The following is a 20,886-nucleotide window of genomic DNA, read 5'->3' on the forward strand; positions in this document are numbered from 1 at the left end:
ATTTAACTGTCCTAGGTCCAGAGTGGGTTTCTTTATGAATAGACACATGACACACCACTACCTGCTTCAAGGCAGGAGTGACCACCCGTCTATCAGAGAGGCACTTATTGTCTCCCAGACCCAACCACCAGCCCCCCCCCCACAGATTTAAGCAGCCAGAGGGGCAAGGGCCATACAAACAGGTGGTAGGTCTCAAAACTTCCCAGAACCCTGTCCACATCCTCAAACTGCACAAGCTGCAAGGTACCCCACACAACTGGCCTAATTGGTCCCCTGGGGCCATGTGATCTTGTTGCTGCTAATGTAGAGTTCAAGTCGGAATGGATGTGAATTTATCCTCAAACTGCTTAGCAAAATGATCACAGTGGGCTGCAGAGTAATCCATCTTCTCCTGCTGGCCAGAACCCACTGGGCCCCTGATCACATGGAAGAGGTCTGCAGGTATACACCGTGTGCATGCAATGGTGGTGAAATAGTATTGCTTCTTTGCCACCTTCACTGCCACAGAGTAGCCTTCCAAATGAGCTCTAACCCATGCCTTGTCAGATTAATCCAGAACTGTCTCCCCTGTCTTTTCATCAACGACAACCCCTCATTTAACCAAGGGGCTGCCCATGCTCTTCAACCTGAGAGAGAGCACCTAGGTGCTATTGTGTCAACTGCCCAGGTCATTTCCCTATTTCCAAAGGTCAATAGGAGAAGGTTGGCCACTTCTAGGTACCAGTCTGGTCTTGAGCCACTATTTCTTCCCTTCATTAGGTGGGTATTATATCTTTAAGTATAGCTATTAAATTCTTCAGATGTGAGCCTTCTCCAAGGAACTGGAGCAAATGTGGTTGTATCACATGTAGACAATGGATCACACAGTATTGGTGACAAAGTTTGACACAGCCAAGGACATCTTATGATGCTTTAGGCAGATAAGAGTATCTATTACCATCTCATTATAATCAGAAGCTGTGATGGTCAAATGATTTGAAAGCAATGAAGCCTGAGACAAAGCAGCCACTGTGTTAGAATTTTAAAGACAAGATATTATAGAGAAAGTCAAACCCTGTGAGGACACCCCCAACACACTGCTATCAAAATAGAACAGTTTCCATGTAGAAAGCAGATTTCTGACAATGCATCCACAGTGTTTCAGTCATGAATGGGCCATTATGCAACAACATTTTAAAAGATGTATTGATTTTAAATATAGCATATTATGCAAACAATACTTCTGCTCTAAATCTGGTACTAGAATAGGGGAACCAAATGGTTCATCTAGATCAGAGTTGTCAAACTCAATTGTTACAAGGGCCAGATATGACATAAAAGTCACTTGGTCAGGCTGGGCCATGCCTTGCCAGCCCAGATCGAGAATGGGGGGGGGGATGGCTGCCTTGCGGGCCAGATAAGAGCTCTCAAGGGGCCAGATCCAGCCCTTGGGCCTTCTGTTTGACACCCCTGATCTAGATTGTTTCCTGCTCTGCTAGTTAGTCATTGTAAGGGTGTATGAAAACCTTTGAAATCATAACTGTGGAATCTAAAAATTCCAGCATTGAAGATAATTTTAACCAGGGGTTGCCAAACAGGCATGGAGAAAAAAATGTTGTTTTAATAGCGCCTTAACGTGATGTTATTTACCTATATGTCACGAAAAGCTTCCACAATCTGATTCTACCTATTAAGCCTCTTATTAAAGGGACAGGACATTTTCTCACTCGATTCCCATCTGTTAACATGCACAAAACTTACTACATTTACTTGCGTGTGTTATGATTAGAAACTTCTGAACTGCTTTGAGGGCTTCATGTAGAAAACACAATAAGCATTACTCATCAATTATGAACATGTAAAACAATATTATTTACACAAACACAAAGACCTTTCTGATGCATTGTGGGTTCAATTGAACAGTCATGCCTCTCAAACATTGGCTTATACAGAAGGAATACGAGTCAAATTTCTGGTGTCCAAATGTGGACCTACTCCGTCAGGCGCACAGCAGTCTGATATATCTACAGAGCGATATGTGTGGAACTTCATGTGTTAGCACCATGTGGCAGCCAACATAGAAGCTTGTGACTTCTTTAAGAAATATTGTATGCAGTTGAGTATCTTGGTGAGACTGTACTTTGGGTCAGAGTTCAATTCGCTGCATTGTGTTGAAATGTATTGGTGTCCTTGATCAAGACAATGGGAGGCGCCTGCTGAGCAGCACCTGGTAGGCTGCTCTGGCTGCTTTAGAATAAGAGAATCCAAAATAATGATCCTGAAATGTAGTTATACCCTTCAGGTTCCAAAACAATGAATTTGATACAGAGCTTTATTAATGTGTTGATCCGAGAGAAGACCCTGAAACAAAGCAGGTAAAGTGATCACTTACCTACGGCAGTGAGAGCAAATAAAGGTGTTATCTTACCGCCTTTGTTTGCTCTCAACATCAAGCAAACACAGACAAGTAAAATAAGGAGGACTAGACTCCAGATACTCTTGCCTCTAAAGGAATCTTGGGTCTTCAAAGGTGCCACCCATGCAAAGTCAGTTGCTCCCATGAATGCTACACCAATTTTCAAATTATCAATGCATATCATGTGAGAGGATAGTTTCAAAAGTATCATTTTGGCATCCTTGAGCAATTGAAATAATCAATGGCTGCCAAATAAGTTTGGCAGAAGAGCAAAAAAAATCAGGATATTATTCACACCATACATTTGAATACTTTGTACTTCAGGCACACTTACCAGAGATATGATTGATTTCACCTTGGCATCATTGAACAACTTCTAATGAGTACTGAAATTCCTTCTTCGTATGCACTCCCTTTATCCCAAATAACTTGCTTTTCCTTACTCCCCACACAATGCAAAGCTTGAGTTTCCCGCCCTCCCTATGGTGGATGTAGCTGTTGTGCAAACAGATGTTATGCCTGCTGCTACCCGTTTCCCCTTTGAGCCACATCAAAGGAGATTCATATTTAATCTGTCTCAAAAGGGCAAAATATGGGAGCTGTGTCTGGATTGGGCACAACATCTGGATGCTCCCAAATGTGTGTGTGTTAAGTGCCGTCAAGTCACTCCCAAATACTGGAGGGTTTTAAACTGGCAAAATGTAACATTTCTCTGTAGATAAGCTGAAGAGCAAAGAATCACATATATTCCAAGACGTTTTAGTAAACACAAACAAAGCCCCCCCTCCAATTAGATGCAAGCAGCAACTCTCAATGAGAAGGGAAGCCCACTATCTCATAATAGTCTTGTCAGCTGCAGGTGGGAATTCACCTTTATAATGCTACACATATTTAAGTAAAAGTACCCATTTCTACTGCATTTCCAGCAAGTTATGTTTTAGCATTACAACCTACAACTAGAAGTATTCCAGAGTAAATCTAAACCAACAGTAGAACAGGCATTCATTCTAGGAATGCGGTGCAGGCGCGGCTCTGTTGTGGAGCTGTTGATGTCCAGCGTGGGCATATTTTTGCGCCCAGGTAGCCATGATCGGGGCACCTGTCTTTACACCTCGCCGCCTTCCTTTCGCTAGGTGCTGGGTAAGAGGAAGCAGGCTGCACTAACCGGTAGTCAGCCCGCAATGCCACTACCTGCAACATTCAACGCGCCCTTTCAGCGGTTCCCTTCCTGAGCCACGCTTTTCCCTCCCCCCCAGGCATTTCTTCACCGATTCGGCCCGCCTCCTCGCTTTTCCACCAATCACACGCCGTCTCCCACCGTGGACCCCCCTTCCTCCCGAGCCTTCCAATCAGCCCGGCGAGCCCTCTTCCTTTTGTTGTTTTAACCCCTTCCGCTCCGAGCGCGTTGCCCTTGACGGCGAGCGTCTGATTCCGTCACCCACAGGCGGAATCAAGCGAGAGGGAGAGCGCGTGGGGGAGAGAGAGAATGGAAGAGAGAGGCGAGTGGGCGGGGCCAATAGGTAGCTCTCGCGCCCGCCCCTTCCCGGCTTCTCCTCGCGCGCCTCCGAGCGAGCGAGCGGCAGCAGCTGCGGCGGCACTACTAGGAGGCGGGGCGGTGGGCGTGGCTCGCTCACGGGCTGAGCGGCCCAGGCTCTGGAGGAGGCGGGGCTGCTGAGGGAAGGAGTCGTTGGCGGCGGCGGGCCGTGCGGCAGGGAGGGAGAGTGGCGGCGGCGAGGCCTCGCCATGGTTTTCCTCAAACTGCGCGAGCAGGTGGGTTCCTCTAAGGCGCCGGCGGCCCTGCCCCCGGCCTTCCGACCGTAACGTTTCTTGGGAGGCGCGTCCGGCCGCCCTCCTTGGGTGAGGGTGACAAGCGCGGGGGGGGGGAGAGGGAGGAGGCACTATGGCGGCAACAGAAAAGGGGGTGGGATTGCCGCGGCCCCTCTCGGTGCCGAATGGCCTCCAGGCGTGGCGGCGGCGGGGTGTGTGTGTGTGTGAGGGCGGCTCCGTGCGTCTCTCTCGTGTGCGGGTGAGCGCGCCCGCCAGGGAAACGTTCGCTGCTGTTGATTTCTCTCCCCCCCACCCTCTCCCTCCCCGCTCCTCATCTCCTCGTACCTCTGCAGGCTCCTCCTTTTCTCCCAGGTTGCGCCGTGTGGTTCAGGCCTAACAGGTGGCAGCGAGCCCTCGTCCCCCCGCTCTCTCCCCCTGCGGCACCCGCGCCTCCTCGAGGCCGGCTCCTCAACCCACGCTCCTCGCTTGCGGGGCTGGGCGCACGCCCCCCTTTCTCCCTACAGTGCAGCCCTGTGCTGAACTGTTCCAATCTTCAGCTGCAGAGCGGGAGTAACTTTGCATAGGATCGCCGCTGCCTCGTGCCAATGCCTCGTCCTTCCACCCCCCACCTCCCCCCCGCGTAGGTGCGAGGCTATACTTTGGCGCTTCGTGCTCTTTCACTTGATCGCGGTTGAGCGAACTGGGCAGAAATGGGTGCCCTTGTTGACCTGCTCGGCAGTGGCCCGATCCCTTTCCACCCTTCTGGCAAAACAGGCTTGTACCAGAAGTAGCTGGACTCCGCTGCAAGTCACCTTTCAACTTAACGTGGACTGTCTCTATATGTCTCTCGCACCGTGTTTGTGTGTATGTATCTGAGGGGCTCAGATAACACTCTGGCATGCGGCTGGTCTATATAAAATGGTGCTCATCCTTCTTTTTCTGACGATCCTTAACTCACTCATAGCCCGGTCCCTTTTTAAAGCATTGTTACTTTAGTAGTACAGGCAGATGTACTTTGGCTGTCATGTTTGAGACCCGTCTTTCAGACAGTGCAAGATGGCATGGTTTACCTAGGCCTTTCTTGGTTTGCCCTCACAGCCCTGTCAAATAGATTTGGCTGGAAGATAGTTCATCTAGTGTGACCTTCATGGCTTTTTAGTGATTTGAACCCAACTCTGCAACCTTCCCAATTGAACATTGGCAACCATGCTGACTCACTGGTTATACCAGAGTCTATATCAGCCTCTGTAGTTTCCTTGTGTAGGATGCCTGTAAATATTTTGGACTCATTTCCTTAGATGATACATGAAGGGCAGGAGGAAGAGAGTGGTTTATCAGTGTTTATGGCATTTTAAGTGTTTAGCTGTGCCCTGCCATCTAAATTATTCATATAGTTTGGTAAAGTGTGTTCTAAAAAGGTGCTTTGCTAGTGGGAAATATTGACCTGTTCCCCCCATCAATATATATGTTCAGATGCTTATCTAGAAATGTGACAACATTTCTGAGATAATCAACTGACACAATCATGTCTTTGTAGCATGTCTTTCAAACTCTTTTTCTGGCCTTGACATGTTGAATGCTGCCCTGCTGATTCAAAATTGTTACAATCTTTTGGTCTAGTTGTCATCTCTTCTCTCCTAGATAGAATCTCACGAGTACTATTTTTGTTGCTCTTGTTCATTGGTGATGGCTTATAGTAACGATGTTGATCTGTTCTCTGCAGTTTTTAACCTTGCTTGCAACGTTTTCCCACTGTTGTGGGAAAGTACATATAAAGTACTCATAAAATGAAAAGGCTTCATGCTTTGTTAATTGCATCTTCTCATTCTTATGCTATACTCCCATCAGCTAAAATTGATTATTTGATGTGATTGCTTTAACATCATAAAAATATAGATTTTTTGGAAGTAGCACCACATTGACGGAGATCTGCATCTCGGATGGAAGAGACTGCTGCAGATACAATTGAAGTAGTTTACATTGCAATCATATGCATGTTCATTCAAAAAAGTCTCATTTTATTCAGCAGGGCTTTCTCCCAGGTAAGTGTTCATAGGATTGCAACAGTAGTCACAAGAATTTTAGAATGATTGGTTGCCACTCTTTGTTTACATATGAATTAAATCTTTGACAACAATTTAACACACTAGAAAATAACATTTTTTAAATTGATGATTTACTAAGTGAAGGGAAAACCTTATTGAGAATAAATCTTTACTTATTTCTGTGTAAACAACATTGTAGAAAATGAAATATACTATTTCTGTTGGTAGTGGGGTTTCTTAATAGTAGGATATGAACGGTCAGGTTATGAGTTGTAACTTTATAGACAAGCATCCTACAAACATATGTGATGTGCTGTTCTTCCGTATAAAGCATGAAATTGTCATGGTCAATCATTACATGTGTCTGGACATACATTGGTTTCATACTGTCTCCTCCCACAGAGCTGTGAAACAGCCTTTAGAGTTGTTTCTGATTTCTTACTAAGTAGACATCTTATATGAGACACATTTTCAGTTTCAGAGAGTGTATTGGTTGGCTGAATTTCATTAGTGAACCTTAAAAGGGGCACTACTAAGGCTTCTCATGAAAAACCTAACTTTAGACTTGAAAAGTATTTGGTAATATATAATATACCATTCTTAAGTAAGAGTCTGTAAAAATGGTGGCTTTTTAACTCCAGGTATTTATATGAAAGGCTGAGTATTATATCCTTTCATTTATTTATTTAATTCTTTTATACCTGCCTTTCTCCCCAATAGGGACCCAAAGCAGCTTATATAATTTTCCTCTCCTCCATTTTATCCTCACAACAGTCTATGAGGTGGCTAGGCTGTGAAGGAACATGAATAGCTCAAGGTCACCCAGCCAGCTTCTGTGGCACAAGTGGGGATTTGAACCTGGTTCTCCCAGATATTAGTCTGACACTCTTAGCCACACTGGATCCTTTTGGATTTTGTCCTGGGCATTGCACACATTGATTGTCTTGTTTATGTCAGTCTGCTGGTGGAAGGTTGTGCCCCTGCGGGTTTTTATTAATCTTTCAGTACTGCTGATGGTATCCTTCTGGATCTCTTAGCAGGATTAGGTCTTGGCGATAGTGTTGAGGTGGCTCTGATCCTCTGTGGAGGGCAGTTCTCAGAATGTGCTGCTAAGGGACATCTTTTCGGCCATCAGTTAATGGGATGCCTGGAGTTTCCATCTTGTCTCCCTTACTGTTTAATATCTCTATGTAACTGCAAGAGGTCAAACGGATATTTGGAGAGAACCACCATCATTTCCAGATGATACTTTCCCACCTAATTTTAGAAAGGTAGTAGAAGAGGTTAACTGGTGTCTGCAGGCAGTGATGGTCTAGATGACAGCAAACAAACTGTAAATTAATCTAAACAAAAGGGAGGGGGTAATGCTGATCTTAGAATAGGAATGCAGCCTGTTCTAGATGTGGTTGCACATCATTTGAAATAGTTCATGGTCTGGGAGAACTGCTGGATTCTCTCTTCTCTGTGCGTGGCAGTAGGAAGACATAGACTACTGGTGTTTACCCAGTAGGTTAATCTGGGTACCCTCCCAGATTAACATAGTTCTAAGTAGTTTGGGTCCAAAGTACATGAAGGACCTCTTCCACCCATATATACATGCTCATGCTCTGAGGTCTTCAGAGGGTGCACTGTTGCATCAACCAATGTTGTCCAAGGTATATTTGGTTGGACCACACAAAGTTCTTCTCTGTGGCAGCCCCCCAACTTGGAAACTCCTTCCTCCAAGATTAGGGTTTGGCACTCTCACTGCAGGCCTTCCAGCATCAGTTAAATATTTTATTTCAAAAGGCTAAGTCATTGACATTTTTGTCCCCAATTCATATATCTATGATCTATTCAATTGCAGTTGTATTTTGGTTTATGTAAGTATGTGTTTGGAAGTGTGGAAGCCAATGTCTTCAAGAACTTGAATTCCAAGAGCACAGCATGTTTTCTTCTTAGTTGGTTTCATGTTCCATTGTGATCACTCCTACAGTCTTGTGCAGAGATACCCCATTTTAAGCCCATTTATCTCAATGCGTTTAGATTTGTGTAATTCTCCATATAGTTGCTCTGTTAGTATGAACATATCTGTTGCAGGTCTGTCAAGCTGAAATGGGTTATAAAGTGAAATTCCCAGCTCAGCAGATAACCAGAAGGCACCTTTATAACTTCATATATGTTCATTTTTGTGTGTACTGGGGAATCCACAAGGAATACCTACATAAGGTAGTGATTCAGATCACAAGCATTCTCTATATTCCACCTCCAAAATAAAATCAAGCACCAAACAATGCTGTGAGGAAAGACTATTCTTACAGCACCTAATCACACTGCACATCTTCAGACTAATACCATCACTTGAAGTCTGAATTGTTAAAATCAATAGGTGAAATTCAACCCTGGTTATACTTCTTGGACCTCTTTACTTTCATAGGGGTTTATGGTTAGAATAATGTAGCGATGACTGGTAGAATTCCTCTGATGGGGTATAAACTTCAGAACTATCAATTCTGCACTTCCTTGGCTCTCTCCCTTACCTTGCCCACTTTCTTCCTTTCAGATGTTCACAGCCTCGTCAATGACCAGCCCCTGAGTGCCCCAGTGCTACTTTCTCCTTGGCTCTTTTTCTTCAACTTCATTGCTCAGGTGCCTGGTCCACTGCTTGTCATGCTCCCACTTCATTTAGCTACCCTCTTTTTCATGACCTTCGTACACATTATGCAAAGGCATACCCAGCTTGGCAATCTAGTATATACTGAACAGGAGTTGAAGTTATAACTTCTAGATGATTGTGTTGTCCAGTGTTCACAGAAACATGTGAATGCAAACTGCAGTTTGTATTTTTAGGCATGCACTTCAAAATATTAGGTGTTCGCCTAAAAATGTAATGTGTGAAATAACTCCTTTTGTCTTGGTTAAAGAAACACAATTCCTCAAGATAGGTGGACAGAGTGCATTGCTACTCACTGGGAAGACAGACATATGAAGGAAAGTAGGGGAAAGAGTTTTCTTCCTGACGGTCTCTTGTCAATTTTTCCAACAGAATTTTCCAAAAGAAAAAAAGTGACAATTTGGGGGAGCATTGAAAAAATGTTCCAACAAAACATTTCTTCTTTTAGAATGAGTGAAATGTTTCTTAAGGTATGGCTTTTCATTCTTAAAATATATAGTATGAAAATATCTCAGGGCTTTTTCAATTTTTCCACATGAAAATGCAAAATTTTAGGGGGGGACTGGGAAAACTTCGCACAGATTTTTCCTCCTTTTTGATTGAGAAAAACCTTGTCTTACAAAGCATTTCAATTTGTGGCAAAACTGTGGGGGGACACCTCATACTATAGACTTATACAGCATTTTCAAGACTGTTTTTGTTTAAAAGTAAATAATTTTGGCTACAATTAATACACTATAATGCTCAAAGTTAATTCATTATTAGGGAGTTTAGTGTTTTTAGTGTTATAAAGTTTAGCTTCAATATACAAACATGCTGACAGTTCTGTCTATTGTGGCTGTGGACGTTTGTCCAAAGAGTAATTTTGTTTGTTTACTACAGAATTTGTTTTCTACCTTCAACTGTTATTTTTTCTCCCTCTCAAATAGCAGAAATCAAAGATACATGTGCTGTGGTAGCATACAGTTCAGTGGTTTGCAACTCCTCAAGTATTGATTATATGTGCAATTTTTCTTATTGAAAATGAAGAGATTTATACTTTTACACTGAGGCAGTGTGCAGGGCCTCAGGGCAAAGGGGGAGAGGGAGAGAGAGAGTTTGTGGGGTTTTCTTCTCCTTTTTTTAAACTAATGGTAGGAGTTGGGCTCAGAGCCTTCTCTGCCACTTTACCTTGTCTTTTCCTATCTCCTGGTCTCATAACCCTCCTGTGAGAGTTGTAACTTTTGGGTCCTGATCCACAGTTGTAAGGATTTTAAAAGATAAACCTATATGCTCCAATTGCCGTCTTGTGTTCTGTGGTCCATCTTGAAGGGAAAATGAAAGCTACAGGTGAAGCCCCTGTTGCAAGTGGCTTCTGTGTTATTCCTTCTCCCTGGCCCAGCTGATTAAAAAACAGCCGCCCTATCATGTACTTATCACACCCTTCTCCAAGGAGCTCAGGGTGGCACACATACTTCCCCTCTTTTCCAATTCCCTTCACAATATCCCTGTGAGGTAGGTTATTCTAGGAATGACTTGGTTAAGGTCACCTAGTCTGTGTCATGGCCAAGTTCACCTCTCTGAAAATACCAACTGGGTCTCCCCATGTCTAAAGACTGTCAATCTTTCTGGACCTAGGATGCACTTTTAACCGCCCCTCCCCTCTGCAGCAGTATGTGACTTGATGACCTGCAGTTTTGTGTTACAATGTCCTGTGATAAGAAAAGGAGGACCCTAATATGTGTTCAGGCCAGGACAATTGTCAGTCAACCAAAGGGGCCATATTTATTTATTTAAAACATTTTTTACCTGCCTTTCTCCCTAGCTGAACTCAAGTTGGTTTACAGCATAAATAAAAGTTATAGAAAACAATGATAAAAACATTAAACCCCCCCATAAAGAGTCACAATTTAAAAAATTCCTATTAGGACTGCCAATAAAGAAAGACTAAATTAGTCAAATGCCATTCTAAATAAAACTGTTTTCAACTGTCTCGTGAAGATTAAGAGTGAGTGGGCTGGGCACACCTCCTTGGGGAGGTTGTTCCACAGGTGTGGGACTGTCACTGAAAAGGCCCTCTCTCGTGTATCCACCAAACAAGCTTCTTTGATTGATGGGACAGTCAGGAAGGTCTCTTCCTGTGATCTTACTTCCCAGGCAGGAGTGTAAGGGAGAAGATGGTTCTTCAGATATTTTGGTCCCAAGCCATGTAGGGCTTTAAAGGACAAAACCAACACCTTGAATTGGGCTGGGGAGCAGATTGGTAGCCAGTGTCATTGCTGTAATATCAGGGTTGTACACTCCTAGTAGCCGGGCCCGACCAGCTGTCTAGCCACAGCATTCATACCTCCTGATCTCTCCCAGTGGCTTCATATAGGTATTAAATAGCATGGGGGATATGATGGATCCCTGCAGCACCCCACAGGCCAGTGGCCCTGGGGCAAAGCAGGAATCCCCCAACACAACCTTCTGAGACCCCCCCCCCGATGGGACTCGAACCACCATAACATGGTGCCCCTTAATCCCAGTGCTGAGAGGCAGCTCAGTAGGATACTATGGCCAATAGTATCAAAAGCCGATGAGAGATCCGACAGAACTAGCAGGGTCACATTCCCCTGTCTATTTCTCGGTAGAGGTGATAAACCAGTGTAGTCTCTGTTCCAAATCTTGGTCTGAAGCCAGATTGAAATGGGTCCAGAAAATCAGTCTCTTCCAAGAGCCACTGGAGATGAGAAGCAATAACCAGCTCTAGCTTCTTACCCAAGAATGGAAGATGGGAGACTGGCCGGACGTTCTCTAATGTAGTAGGGCTCATGGAGGTTTTTTTTTCTTCAGAACAGGTCTAATTGCTCCCTCCTTGAGCATGAGCAGCACAACTCCTGCTCTCAAGGAAGCATTTATCACTCTCCTTACCCTCTCAGCCAGTCCCCCTCTGGCAGCTTTGCTCAGCCTGGAAGGGCAAGAGCACAGGTAGTAGGTCTCGCCTGTCCAAGGATCTTGTCCACATCCTTGGGATCCACAAACTGTAAAGTCAGGAAACACAAGGTGAAAATGCATAATAGTAAGGAACAGGCTAGGAGAAGAAGGTTTAGAGACCTCTTGCCTTCTCCTGGCCTGGCTCTTCCCCCCCAATCATTCATCTAATGCTCCTTCTGATGTTTGCAGTCCCAAGCCCTCTTAATCCACAAAAAACCAGCTTACTGGAGGAATAGCACTACAAGGGATGCATGGTACATTGGTGGACCAGCTGGTAGAGCTGACAAGGCCAGGAATGAGTAAGAGAGGAGGAAAAAAACCTGCGGGAGGGGGGACTCCATGCAAACATATTGGAGAATTAATTGGGCATTGAGGGTAGCTGTGTTGTGCTATGCTGGACAAGATGAAGAGAAAGAAGGAAAAGAAGTTGTCTGAATTAAAAAGGAATCCCCTCCATTACTGAGGGCTTCATCTCACTGGTCTTCTGTTCCTTTCAGCATACATATGAAGTGAGACAGGCACCCCTGCTCTCTATATTTGTTTCAAATGGTCCTTCCAAAAAGCAAATAAATAAATCTACAGGGACTTGTGACCTAGCAGGTGGGGTTCTATGAGTGTCCTGACCTGTGGGTTGAAGATCATTCTGCTACATCATACCAGCGTCCTGTATCCCAAAGAATTGAGGCAACCAACAGAACAACTGTGTGATCCTTTAGTATGACATAGGAGTGTATGATATTCTCATCATGTAATTGTGAATTTACATATTTCATTGTGCTTCTAAAGTAGGTATTATTGATTCTCCATTAATTTCTGTGAATGAAGGCTGAACAGAGTCTTTCAGAATTTAGCACAAGATACAGCACTCATGTAACTGCTTTACCACATTCTGAGCTAATGGTTCAACAACTCTTCTCTTCCATCAAGTTAACAAAAGTGAGTTGGATGATGGTGTGAATGGTGAGCTCTGTATCACCTGGTCACATGGCTACTTCACTGTGTTTTACTAATTTGTGTTGTCATCATGTGATAATGTCAGATGCTCTGGTTCCATGTACTGGCAACCTAATTTGTACAATTATTGTTTGCAATAGTTTTTCATTTAGTTTTATTTACCTGCTCCTTTGACTGTCTGTATATATATATATGGGAGTGTCATTTAATTTTTGATAGCTAAAAAGGCTAGAAAGCTTTAAAAAACACAAGCTAGGTTTTCCACACTTCTTAATGTTCAGGATAAGGAAAACACATTTTGAGCTCTTTACCCATGCTGCAGTTGTAGAAATTCTTGGATATGTGTTACAAACAAATTATTGTGTTAAATGGTAGAATGTTCACTCTTGCAGATCAACATGCTACTTAATGGGATAGACCAGAACAGAACACCAATAGAGGTTATATGGGGAAATCAAAATGTGACATTGAGCCTTTCAAGAGGCTCATCCTGCTTTGTTGCCTTGTACTCACTTAAGCAAAATGAATCTTACTTAAAATGAATCTTACTAAACTGACATTTAGCCAGACAGCTTGTATTCCTGTGAAGGTGCTGCTAATGTGGTAATGCTGTTTTCATTAGTGTCAATGTTTAAACTTCAGAATTCATATCAAGAATAAATATCTAACCAGTGGTTATTTACACTGGCAAAAAGAATGGACTCCTTGGGACTTAAAAAGAAGGCTCTCCTGGAAATTACTTGCAAATTTGGATATTTTGAAACTATGCTTTGGAACTACTACTCTGTACCTTAGGCTAATTGTCAAACATATACGTCATATCCTGTGTTTACCTGAACAGTTATTTTAACAGCGTATGCTCCTTTACACTCTTGAACTTGGTTTGCAGAGGGAGAGGTCAAAACAAGGATAGTGACATGAGGTTCATTAAAGAGATGTAATGCAATCATTCCTGAGTTGCTGGTTTATATCTTTAAGATCTATTCTTGATCTCCCTAATAGAATACCTACTCAGAGTATTGGTGAGCAGATATGTCAAGACATCTAAAGCACAAAATTTCTTTAATAATAAGTATACAATATTTTAGCTGTAGTGGTATTAAAATTATTTTACATAATTTTAAAATTATTTACAAAATTTATTGTTTTGTTTTCTGTGTATTTTAGCATTTATTTTTATTGTTATAATGTGTATTTGTTGGGTTTAATGGATTTTAAGATGTCTTTTTAAATATGTATGTTTTAATTTGTTAGCTGCCTTGGTGGCCCTTTTGAGAGCAGAAAAGCAGGGTATAACTTTTGCAAAATAAAATCCAATTTGTGGATCTGTGATCACTGACCTGGTGATTTCCTTATTCTCTTTTCTGGATCAAATAAGATTACAAGATCAGACCAGTTTTAAAACAAAATAACAATAGATAAAGCCAGACGCAGCAATATGATAATGTATATCTGAGTTCCCCAAACTTGTGGAGCCTGTGGGAACTTTTGGAATTCTGACACAGCCCATTCCTGAGCTGGGAGGGCAAAAGTCCACAGGAGCCATGCAAGGGCCTGCACCAGCATCCAGACCGCATGTGCCAGTGCCCGTGCCACTTGCCCTGGCAGGAGTGGCATGGACGACGACGTTGGGATGCTCATGCCGACCTCCCTGTGCAGCCCTGGGATGCCAGCTTGGCATCCTGGCGGCACACCTCTGTGCACCGTCGTCCCAGGGGGCATTCCTGGGGCATTCTGGGGGCGGAGCCACCTTTAGGCAGCTCAGGCCAGGAAGACCCCCTTTGCCCATACCTGGAGTTATTCTACCTTTTTATGTGGCATATCCCCGTTGAACTCTATGGAGCAGTTCTCTGGGGGTCACAGGTAAGGGCAAAGTGCCAGCTTCTGTATGTAAGGGAGAAATTTTCCTTTGGAGGTGGCGTGGCGGCGCTGCCACCAGCTCAGCCCTTCCCCTCAGGAATGAGCTGAGGGTGGTGAGCACAACCACAAAATGGTTGCTACGGGAAGCAGAGTCACAGATGAAGCCCAAGTGCAGGAGAGAAGAGAGGTAATTTTAAAATATGCTGGGAAAGTGGAATGAGAGAATAAAACAATGCAATCTCTCTCTAGGGTTCCACGGGTATATGCCACCTGAAAAGGTGGCGTAACTCTGGGTAAGGGCAAAGGGGGGATTCCTGGTCTGAAGGGGGTTAGGAAGCCGCCTAAAGCAGCAGGGGAAAATAAGGGTAATTTAAAAATTACCCTGGGAAAGTGGAATAAGAGAATAAAACAATGTGGTGGTAGCTGCTGCTGGAACAACGTTATTTTAACCTGCATAGACAACTGAATCTTCAGTGGCTAATCAGAAGCCCTGCTGAGCCTACCTGGCCTCACCCACTTTCTAAAAACACTTAGTGGATGCCATGGTACCCATGGGCACCATGCTTTACACTCCCTTGGGTAAATAAAAGCTAAACTGTAAATTAAACACAACAGATCAATAACAGTTTCAAAAGTCTCCAGTAAGACTCATTTGGATAGCTAGCCAGTATTACTAGTTTCTGCATTGAAGCCTAATCCAGTGGTACTATGGTGGTATGGCTGCCATCAAATATTGTGTTTGTGTAGTTAGGACCCTATTCAGTTGTAGAAAGACTCTGAATCTTGTCATTAGTGTTCAGTGAATTGTGCAGTGATTGCAATTCCAGCCTCTAGGGACTTGCAGCGCAGGTGTGAGTGTCTACATATGCAGGCTGGGGACCTGATGTGGGTGGTTGATTCAAATATTCCCACAGCCACGGGGAGCCCTAATTATGGGTAAGTGAATTTTTTGTGACAGCCACACCTCTGCAGGTATAACTGAATTGACTGTTGGTGAGCACTGCTGCAGTAATAAACTTTTTCTAGTTTGCATTCCAGTGTTGTTTTTTGTTAGGGCAAATTATTCATGAGTCTATTGCCACATGGTAGCAGTCAGCTGGAGTATTGATAATGCTGTAACTCCCATTTAACACCATTCATTCAGGTGCTTTGGCAGTCAGTACTGTGTTGATAATATAATTAAAAGTCAGAATCTCAGGGATAAATCAGGGATCAGAGGAAACTGAGAGGAGTGACTGAATGCCTGAAACTAGAGCAACCTGCTGAACAGTTTTTCCTTAAACGGCAGCCTTGAAATGTGGCAGTGTCTGGGAAATCAGCAATAAGACAACTTCTGGAATAGCTGAAATTTTCTAATGCTAGAGGCCATCAGACACACTGGATCTCTCTACTCCTCTCCCAGGACATTCCATTGCTGATCTATGAGTGGCAGTTCTACAGAGAAGCTTCAAAGGGAAATTAGAACTCATGTGGAACTAGAATTTGTTAACAAATTCAGGGCAATGGAATCCCCCTTCCCCCGCTGAATAGGGACATAAGAGTCTTATTCCATTACAGTTGCTAATTTTATGCATTTCCCACATCTTAGCTTCAGTCAACCCGATAACATTTTGCATTGTACTTCTGCATCCTGACTTCAACTGGCCCTTCTTTGTAGTACCTCTCACACCTTTTGACCCAGATATAAGGACTGATGGATCTTAATTCTCATTTGTATCTATTCATGAAACCTTGTGCCCTGGAAAATTTTGTTGGATTTTAAGATGCTACTGTCTTGAAAATTGGTACTACTACAGGTTAACATGGCTATGTACCTGAAACCAACTCTACTGTGATGCTGCTTGAAACAGACATGGACATAACTTTATTTACAAAATCTATACCCCTCATTTTCTGCCCTCATGAGGGCCACCAAGATGGCTAACAAAAACCATGTCCTAAAAACCATTAAAACTAACACAAAAAGTATAATTAAAACAATTGAAACAAGAGCTAAAATACACATACAAAAACATAAAAACTTGGAAATTAAGTGGAAGCAGTAGTTTTTTATATTTATTCAGGGGCTTATATGTCATCCTTCTTACATTCGGAGTTGCTCACAAGAATACAAAATACAAATTCCTTAAACAAGCTACATAATTTTTAAAACGTAGAAAATAAAATAAAATAAAAATTGTGCATAGCTCTTAACTTGTCTAGTGCTGTCTGTTCTTTAGTGTGTAATTATCTGATTATGTGAAGGTCAGTTTGATATATTCCTAGAGTTTGTGGTGTATGAGGAAAATAGTTTGGTCTTTTCTCTGCCTCTTCACCTCATTTTTATCTGTTCATAATGTAAGCTAGTTTACAGATATTTTATTAGCTTTATTATTATAAAGAGTACTAGATTTGGCCATAAATTGACATTATATAATTGGCAAAGACATATTGGTTTTACTCATGTCAGATGAGCATGTCACTGTGAGCTGTACATAAAATAATGAGGGAAATACTAGATGTGTAAATATATAACTGGAAAATCTGGGCTGTACTACATGCGATTGCGTGTCATTTTGAGATCTACCCTGTTACTTGGAGTTAAGGAATCCTTTGACACAAAATAGTGTCTGACAGTAGTAGCTGTAATGGGAAATACTTGTTGTTTATAATGTTAAGTGACCTCTAAACTGTTACTTCAGAATAATGGTTCAGAATAATTATTACTTTTTATCTTATATAAATGTTGCTGTTGCTTTGAGTGAATTAAAAAAATCAATTTAGAATATGATTCATAGCATTCTGGTGCAGTATTCTAAAATAATGTTTTTTCCAATGTGTACAACTCTGGAAACATTTCTGTTCCTACCAAATATACATCAGTTTATATACCTATCAGATATCTGTCATAATTGTTTATGTATTGCATGATAGTAGTTTTAATTGTTATAGGCATTTGTGTCATGCTCATTAGCATGATCACTTAGTTGTCAGTCACTGGATGACCCTCTCCTCCAAGACATCACATTTTATTGGTTTTATTTCAAAACTCCTATCAACACGCCTGCTAGGAAATTATTTTCTGAGCTCTTGTTTTATTTTGGAGAACTGTTCTAAAGCATGACAGTCCTATGACCCATGTGGATGAGTATTTCCCCCCCCCCCAATATATTTTGCATGGTGCTGAAAGTATTGGTGGGTCAACATACAGATCTGGTGAATCCATTTTATTTCTTTCATATCTGTAGTTAGAGTCAGAAGCTTTTTGTCTTTCATAATAGTCTAAGTGTTTTACCTGTGAGTAACTATAATATTCTCCCTCCCCCAAACATTTTGATTCAGTAGTTAGGGTGTTATGGACTTGTTATGTTAGTTTTGTACCTAAGTCCCATGGACTTAAAAGTGGTTTAACGGTGACCCTGTCCAATTAAGTTCCATAAATTTATGTAATTCAGTTTTGATACACTGGGGTTGGATCCAGCTACTGAGAGTGGAGTTGTGCTCACAGAAGGGATATTTGGTACGTTTCCCTTCTTTTCCTTTGAATTTAACCCCTCTAAAAAAACCTATTTCCAAAACTGAGAATTTGCATAGGAGCAGGGAGATGTGTTTTCCTTCCTCATCTCACACCATTCCTGAGGGTTATCTGTCCCTCGGCAATAGCTTTTGGGAGAGAACACTGTTTAAAATCAAAGATAAATATAAAATTGATACATAGCACAGACTTACCCTGTGACTTAAGCCATAAAGTTGCACAGGCTTGTCCTTTTGTGAACTCACTTTTAGGTTCAACTAGTTACTTTAAAAGAACTGAATGTTACCTTATTATTATTGATTATTATCTGTGCAATCCTAAGAGTTACTCCAGTTGAAGCCCATTCATTTCAATGGGCTTAGACTGGAGTAATTGCATAGGATTGTGCTGTACATCTATCTCAGGCATGAAAGCCAAAGAAGCAACTTACAACACAGCAGTTATAAAGTACAATAATGCAAGTTGTGTATCTGTTTTTAAGCACAATTTCATCTCATTCCAGCAAATGAATACAGTGTGTTAAATTGTTTCTGCATGTGAATCTGGTCCCTAGAAGTCATACAAGATTACTAGAGAACAAAAAACTGCATCTGGAAGTTCAATGAGTTAATAGTGAAATAATTCAGTTAATCTGTTGGTCTTTACTGAGGATGTTGGACAGGCAGTTATGATTGAATTATGTGTTTCAAAGAGAATGTGTAAAGCAGGGGTGTTGAACTCATTTGTTTCGAGGGTCGAATATAACATAAATTACACTTGGTTGGGCCGGGCCATGCCTTGCCAGTCCAGATCGAGAGTGGGTGGGAGGGTGGCTGCCTCGGCTGGTTCGTGGGCCGGATTTGGCTGGTTTGCAAGTCTGGATAAGAGCTCTCAAGGGGCCAGATCCAGCCCCCGGGCAGTATGTTTGACACTAAAACTGCTCACCTTACTGGAGGATTGGAAGATGATCAATGCAATAGCAATTTAAAAAAATGATGCATAAGAAAACCAGAAAATTACACTTGGTTGCCTAATTTATATTTCAGATACATTGGTGAAAAGCATTTATAAAAGTTAAAATTATCAAACTTGTAGAAGAATAAAACTTGTGTACTGTAGTGATGAGTGTTTTATTTATTTGATTTCTACCCTGCCCCTCCCTGACTAATTCAGGCTCGGGGAAGCTCACGACAATAAATAATAACAGTACAATTAAAACTCCCAATAACTATTAAAATTCTGTTCCGTCGGCGTTTAATTGTGTCATGAAACTTTCTGGTTAACTTTGGGTTAATGGCACACTATCAGACTGATCTGTCTCACGGGATATTGGGAATAAAATGGTGTGTGCGGGAGAATCATATATACCACCCTGAACACTTCAGAGGGTGGGATAAAACAGAACACAATGGAGATTAGCAAGGAAGTTCCTTTTTTCAGATCTATACTGAGGTTTAACTTTTTCATAATACACTTGGAATCTGGGATAAGCAGTGAGTCATATTTTTAGATGACACCAAATTATTCAGAATAATGATAAGATTCAGTTGACTATGAATGGGGAACCTAATGGCAGATGAGGTTCAGTTTAAGTAATGCATATGGCTACAATAAATGCACTCATAAGATCTGAACTGGCTGTAACTGTTCGAAAAATACGCCTTGGAACAGTTGAAAGGATCTATATCCATGCAGAAAGACTGGAATTTGAGGTCCTTCATTTAGGAGAGAAAAGGGGCTGGGAATGTGATAGTGATGATAAATTATGTGTCATGTGCTAGGGTTGCAAGTTCCAGGTTGGGAAATACCTGGAGATTTTGGGGGTGGAGGCTGAGGAGGGCAGGGTTTGGGGAGAGGAATGGTGTATAATGCCATGGAATCCACCTTCCAAAGTGGCCATTTTCTCCAGGTGAACTAATCTGTGTTACTTGGAGATCAGATGTAATAGAAGGACGTCTCCAACTGGAGGCTGGTAACCCTAGTAAGTAGAGATATATTTTTTTTATAAAACTAGAACTTGGAGTGAAACAATAACGGTAATGGGCCATAGATTCTGGATGGACAAAAAGTATTTAATGCAATGTAGACCTTGCTTATAGATCTTGTCATGAGATGTAGTAATGGCTATTACTACATCTCAAGACCCCCATTCTTTTGGAGTTTCTAGGCACATCTGCCTAATTATGGTTGGAAACAATATGCTAGACTAGATAGACTGATTCTGTTGTGCTCTTGGGATGCTGATCAGCTCTTTTTTATCTATATCAAAACTTCTATGGTTTGAAATAGGCACAGTAAAACATTCAGATGACCTACAGCTGCTTTGTACTGTTATTTCAAATCAAGCGACAGATTACAGCCAGCAGATTAATGTTTTAAGCTAATATCTAGGCTATGATCTATCATGGTTTATTCCATATGATTCTCAGAGTTGTGTGCGATGATTTATTTACCGGTATTATTTGCATTTATATCCTGCTCCCATTGTAGGTGATAGGATTTGTCTGGCCCATCTTCTCTGCAGCTTTGTTCCCCTTTGAAATGCTCTTGAAGGTTGGGGGAATCATCTGGAGAAGGGTTCAGCAAAGCACAAAGAGCTGCAATTGAAAAAGAAAAAGGTCCTTTTCCTACAAGTTAAAATGTTTCCCAGGAGCCCCGTGGCACAGAGTGTTAAGCTGCAGTCAAAAGCTCTGCTCACGACCTGAGTTCAATCCCGACGGTTTCAGGTAGCCGGCACAAGGTTGACTCAGCCTTCCATCCTTCC

The 20,886-nt window shown here is 42.2% G+C and overlaps 1 protein-coding gene across 1 annotated transcript in view; it reads left to right on the forward strand.

Moving 5' to 3' along the window:
* The first annotated feature begins 4,040 nt into the window (after positions 1-4,040).
* Positions 4,041-20,886, forward strand: part of ANKRD28 (ankyrin repeat domain 28) — a 112,125-nt gene continuing 95,279 nt past the window's right edge. Inside the window, exon 1 of the mRNA XM_056858005.1 lies at positions 4,041-4,165. Coding sequence (XP_056713983.1) covers positions 4,139-4,165 — 27 coding nt within the window. The 5' untranslated portion in view covers positions 4,041-4,138. The remainder of the gene's footprint in view (positions 4,166-20,886) is intronic.

The sequence above is a fragment of the Euleptes europaea genome, chromosome 11 (assembly GCF_029931775.1).
Source record: "Euleptes europaea isolate rEulEur1 chromosome 11, rEulEur1.hap1, whole genome shotgun sequence".
Lineage (NCBI taxonomy): Eukaryota > Metazoa > Chordata > Lepidosauria > Squamata > Sphaerodactylidae > Euleptes > Euleptes europaea.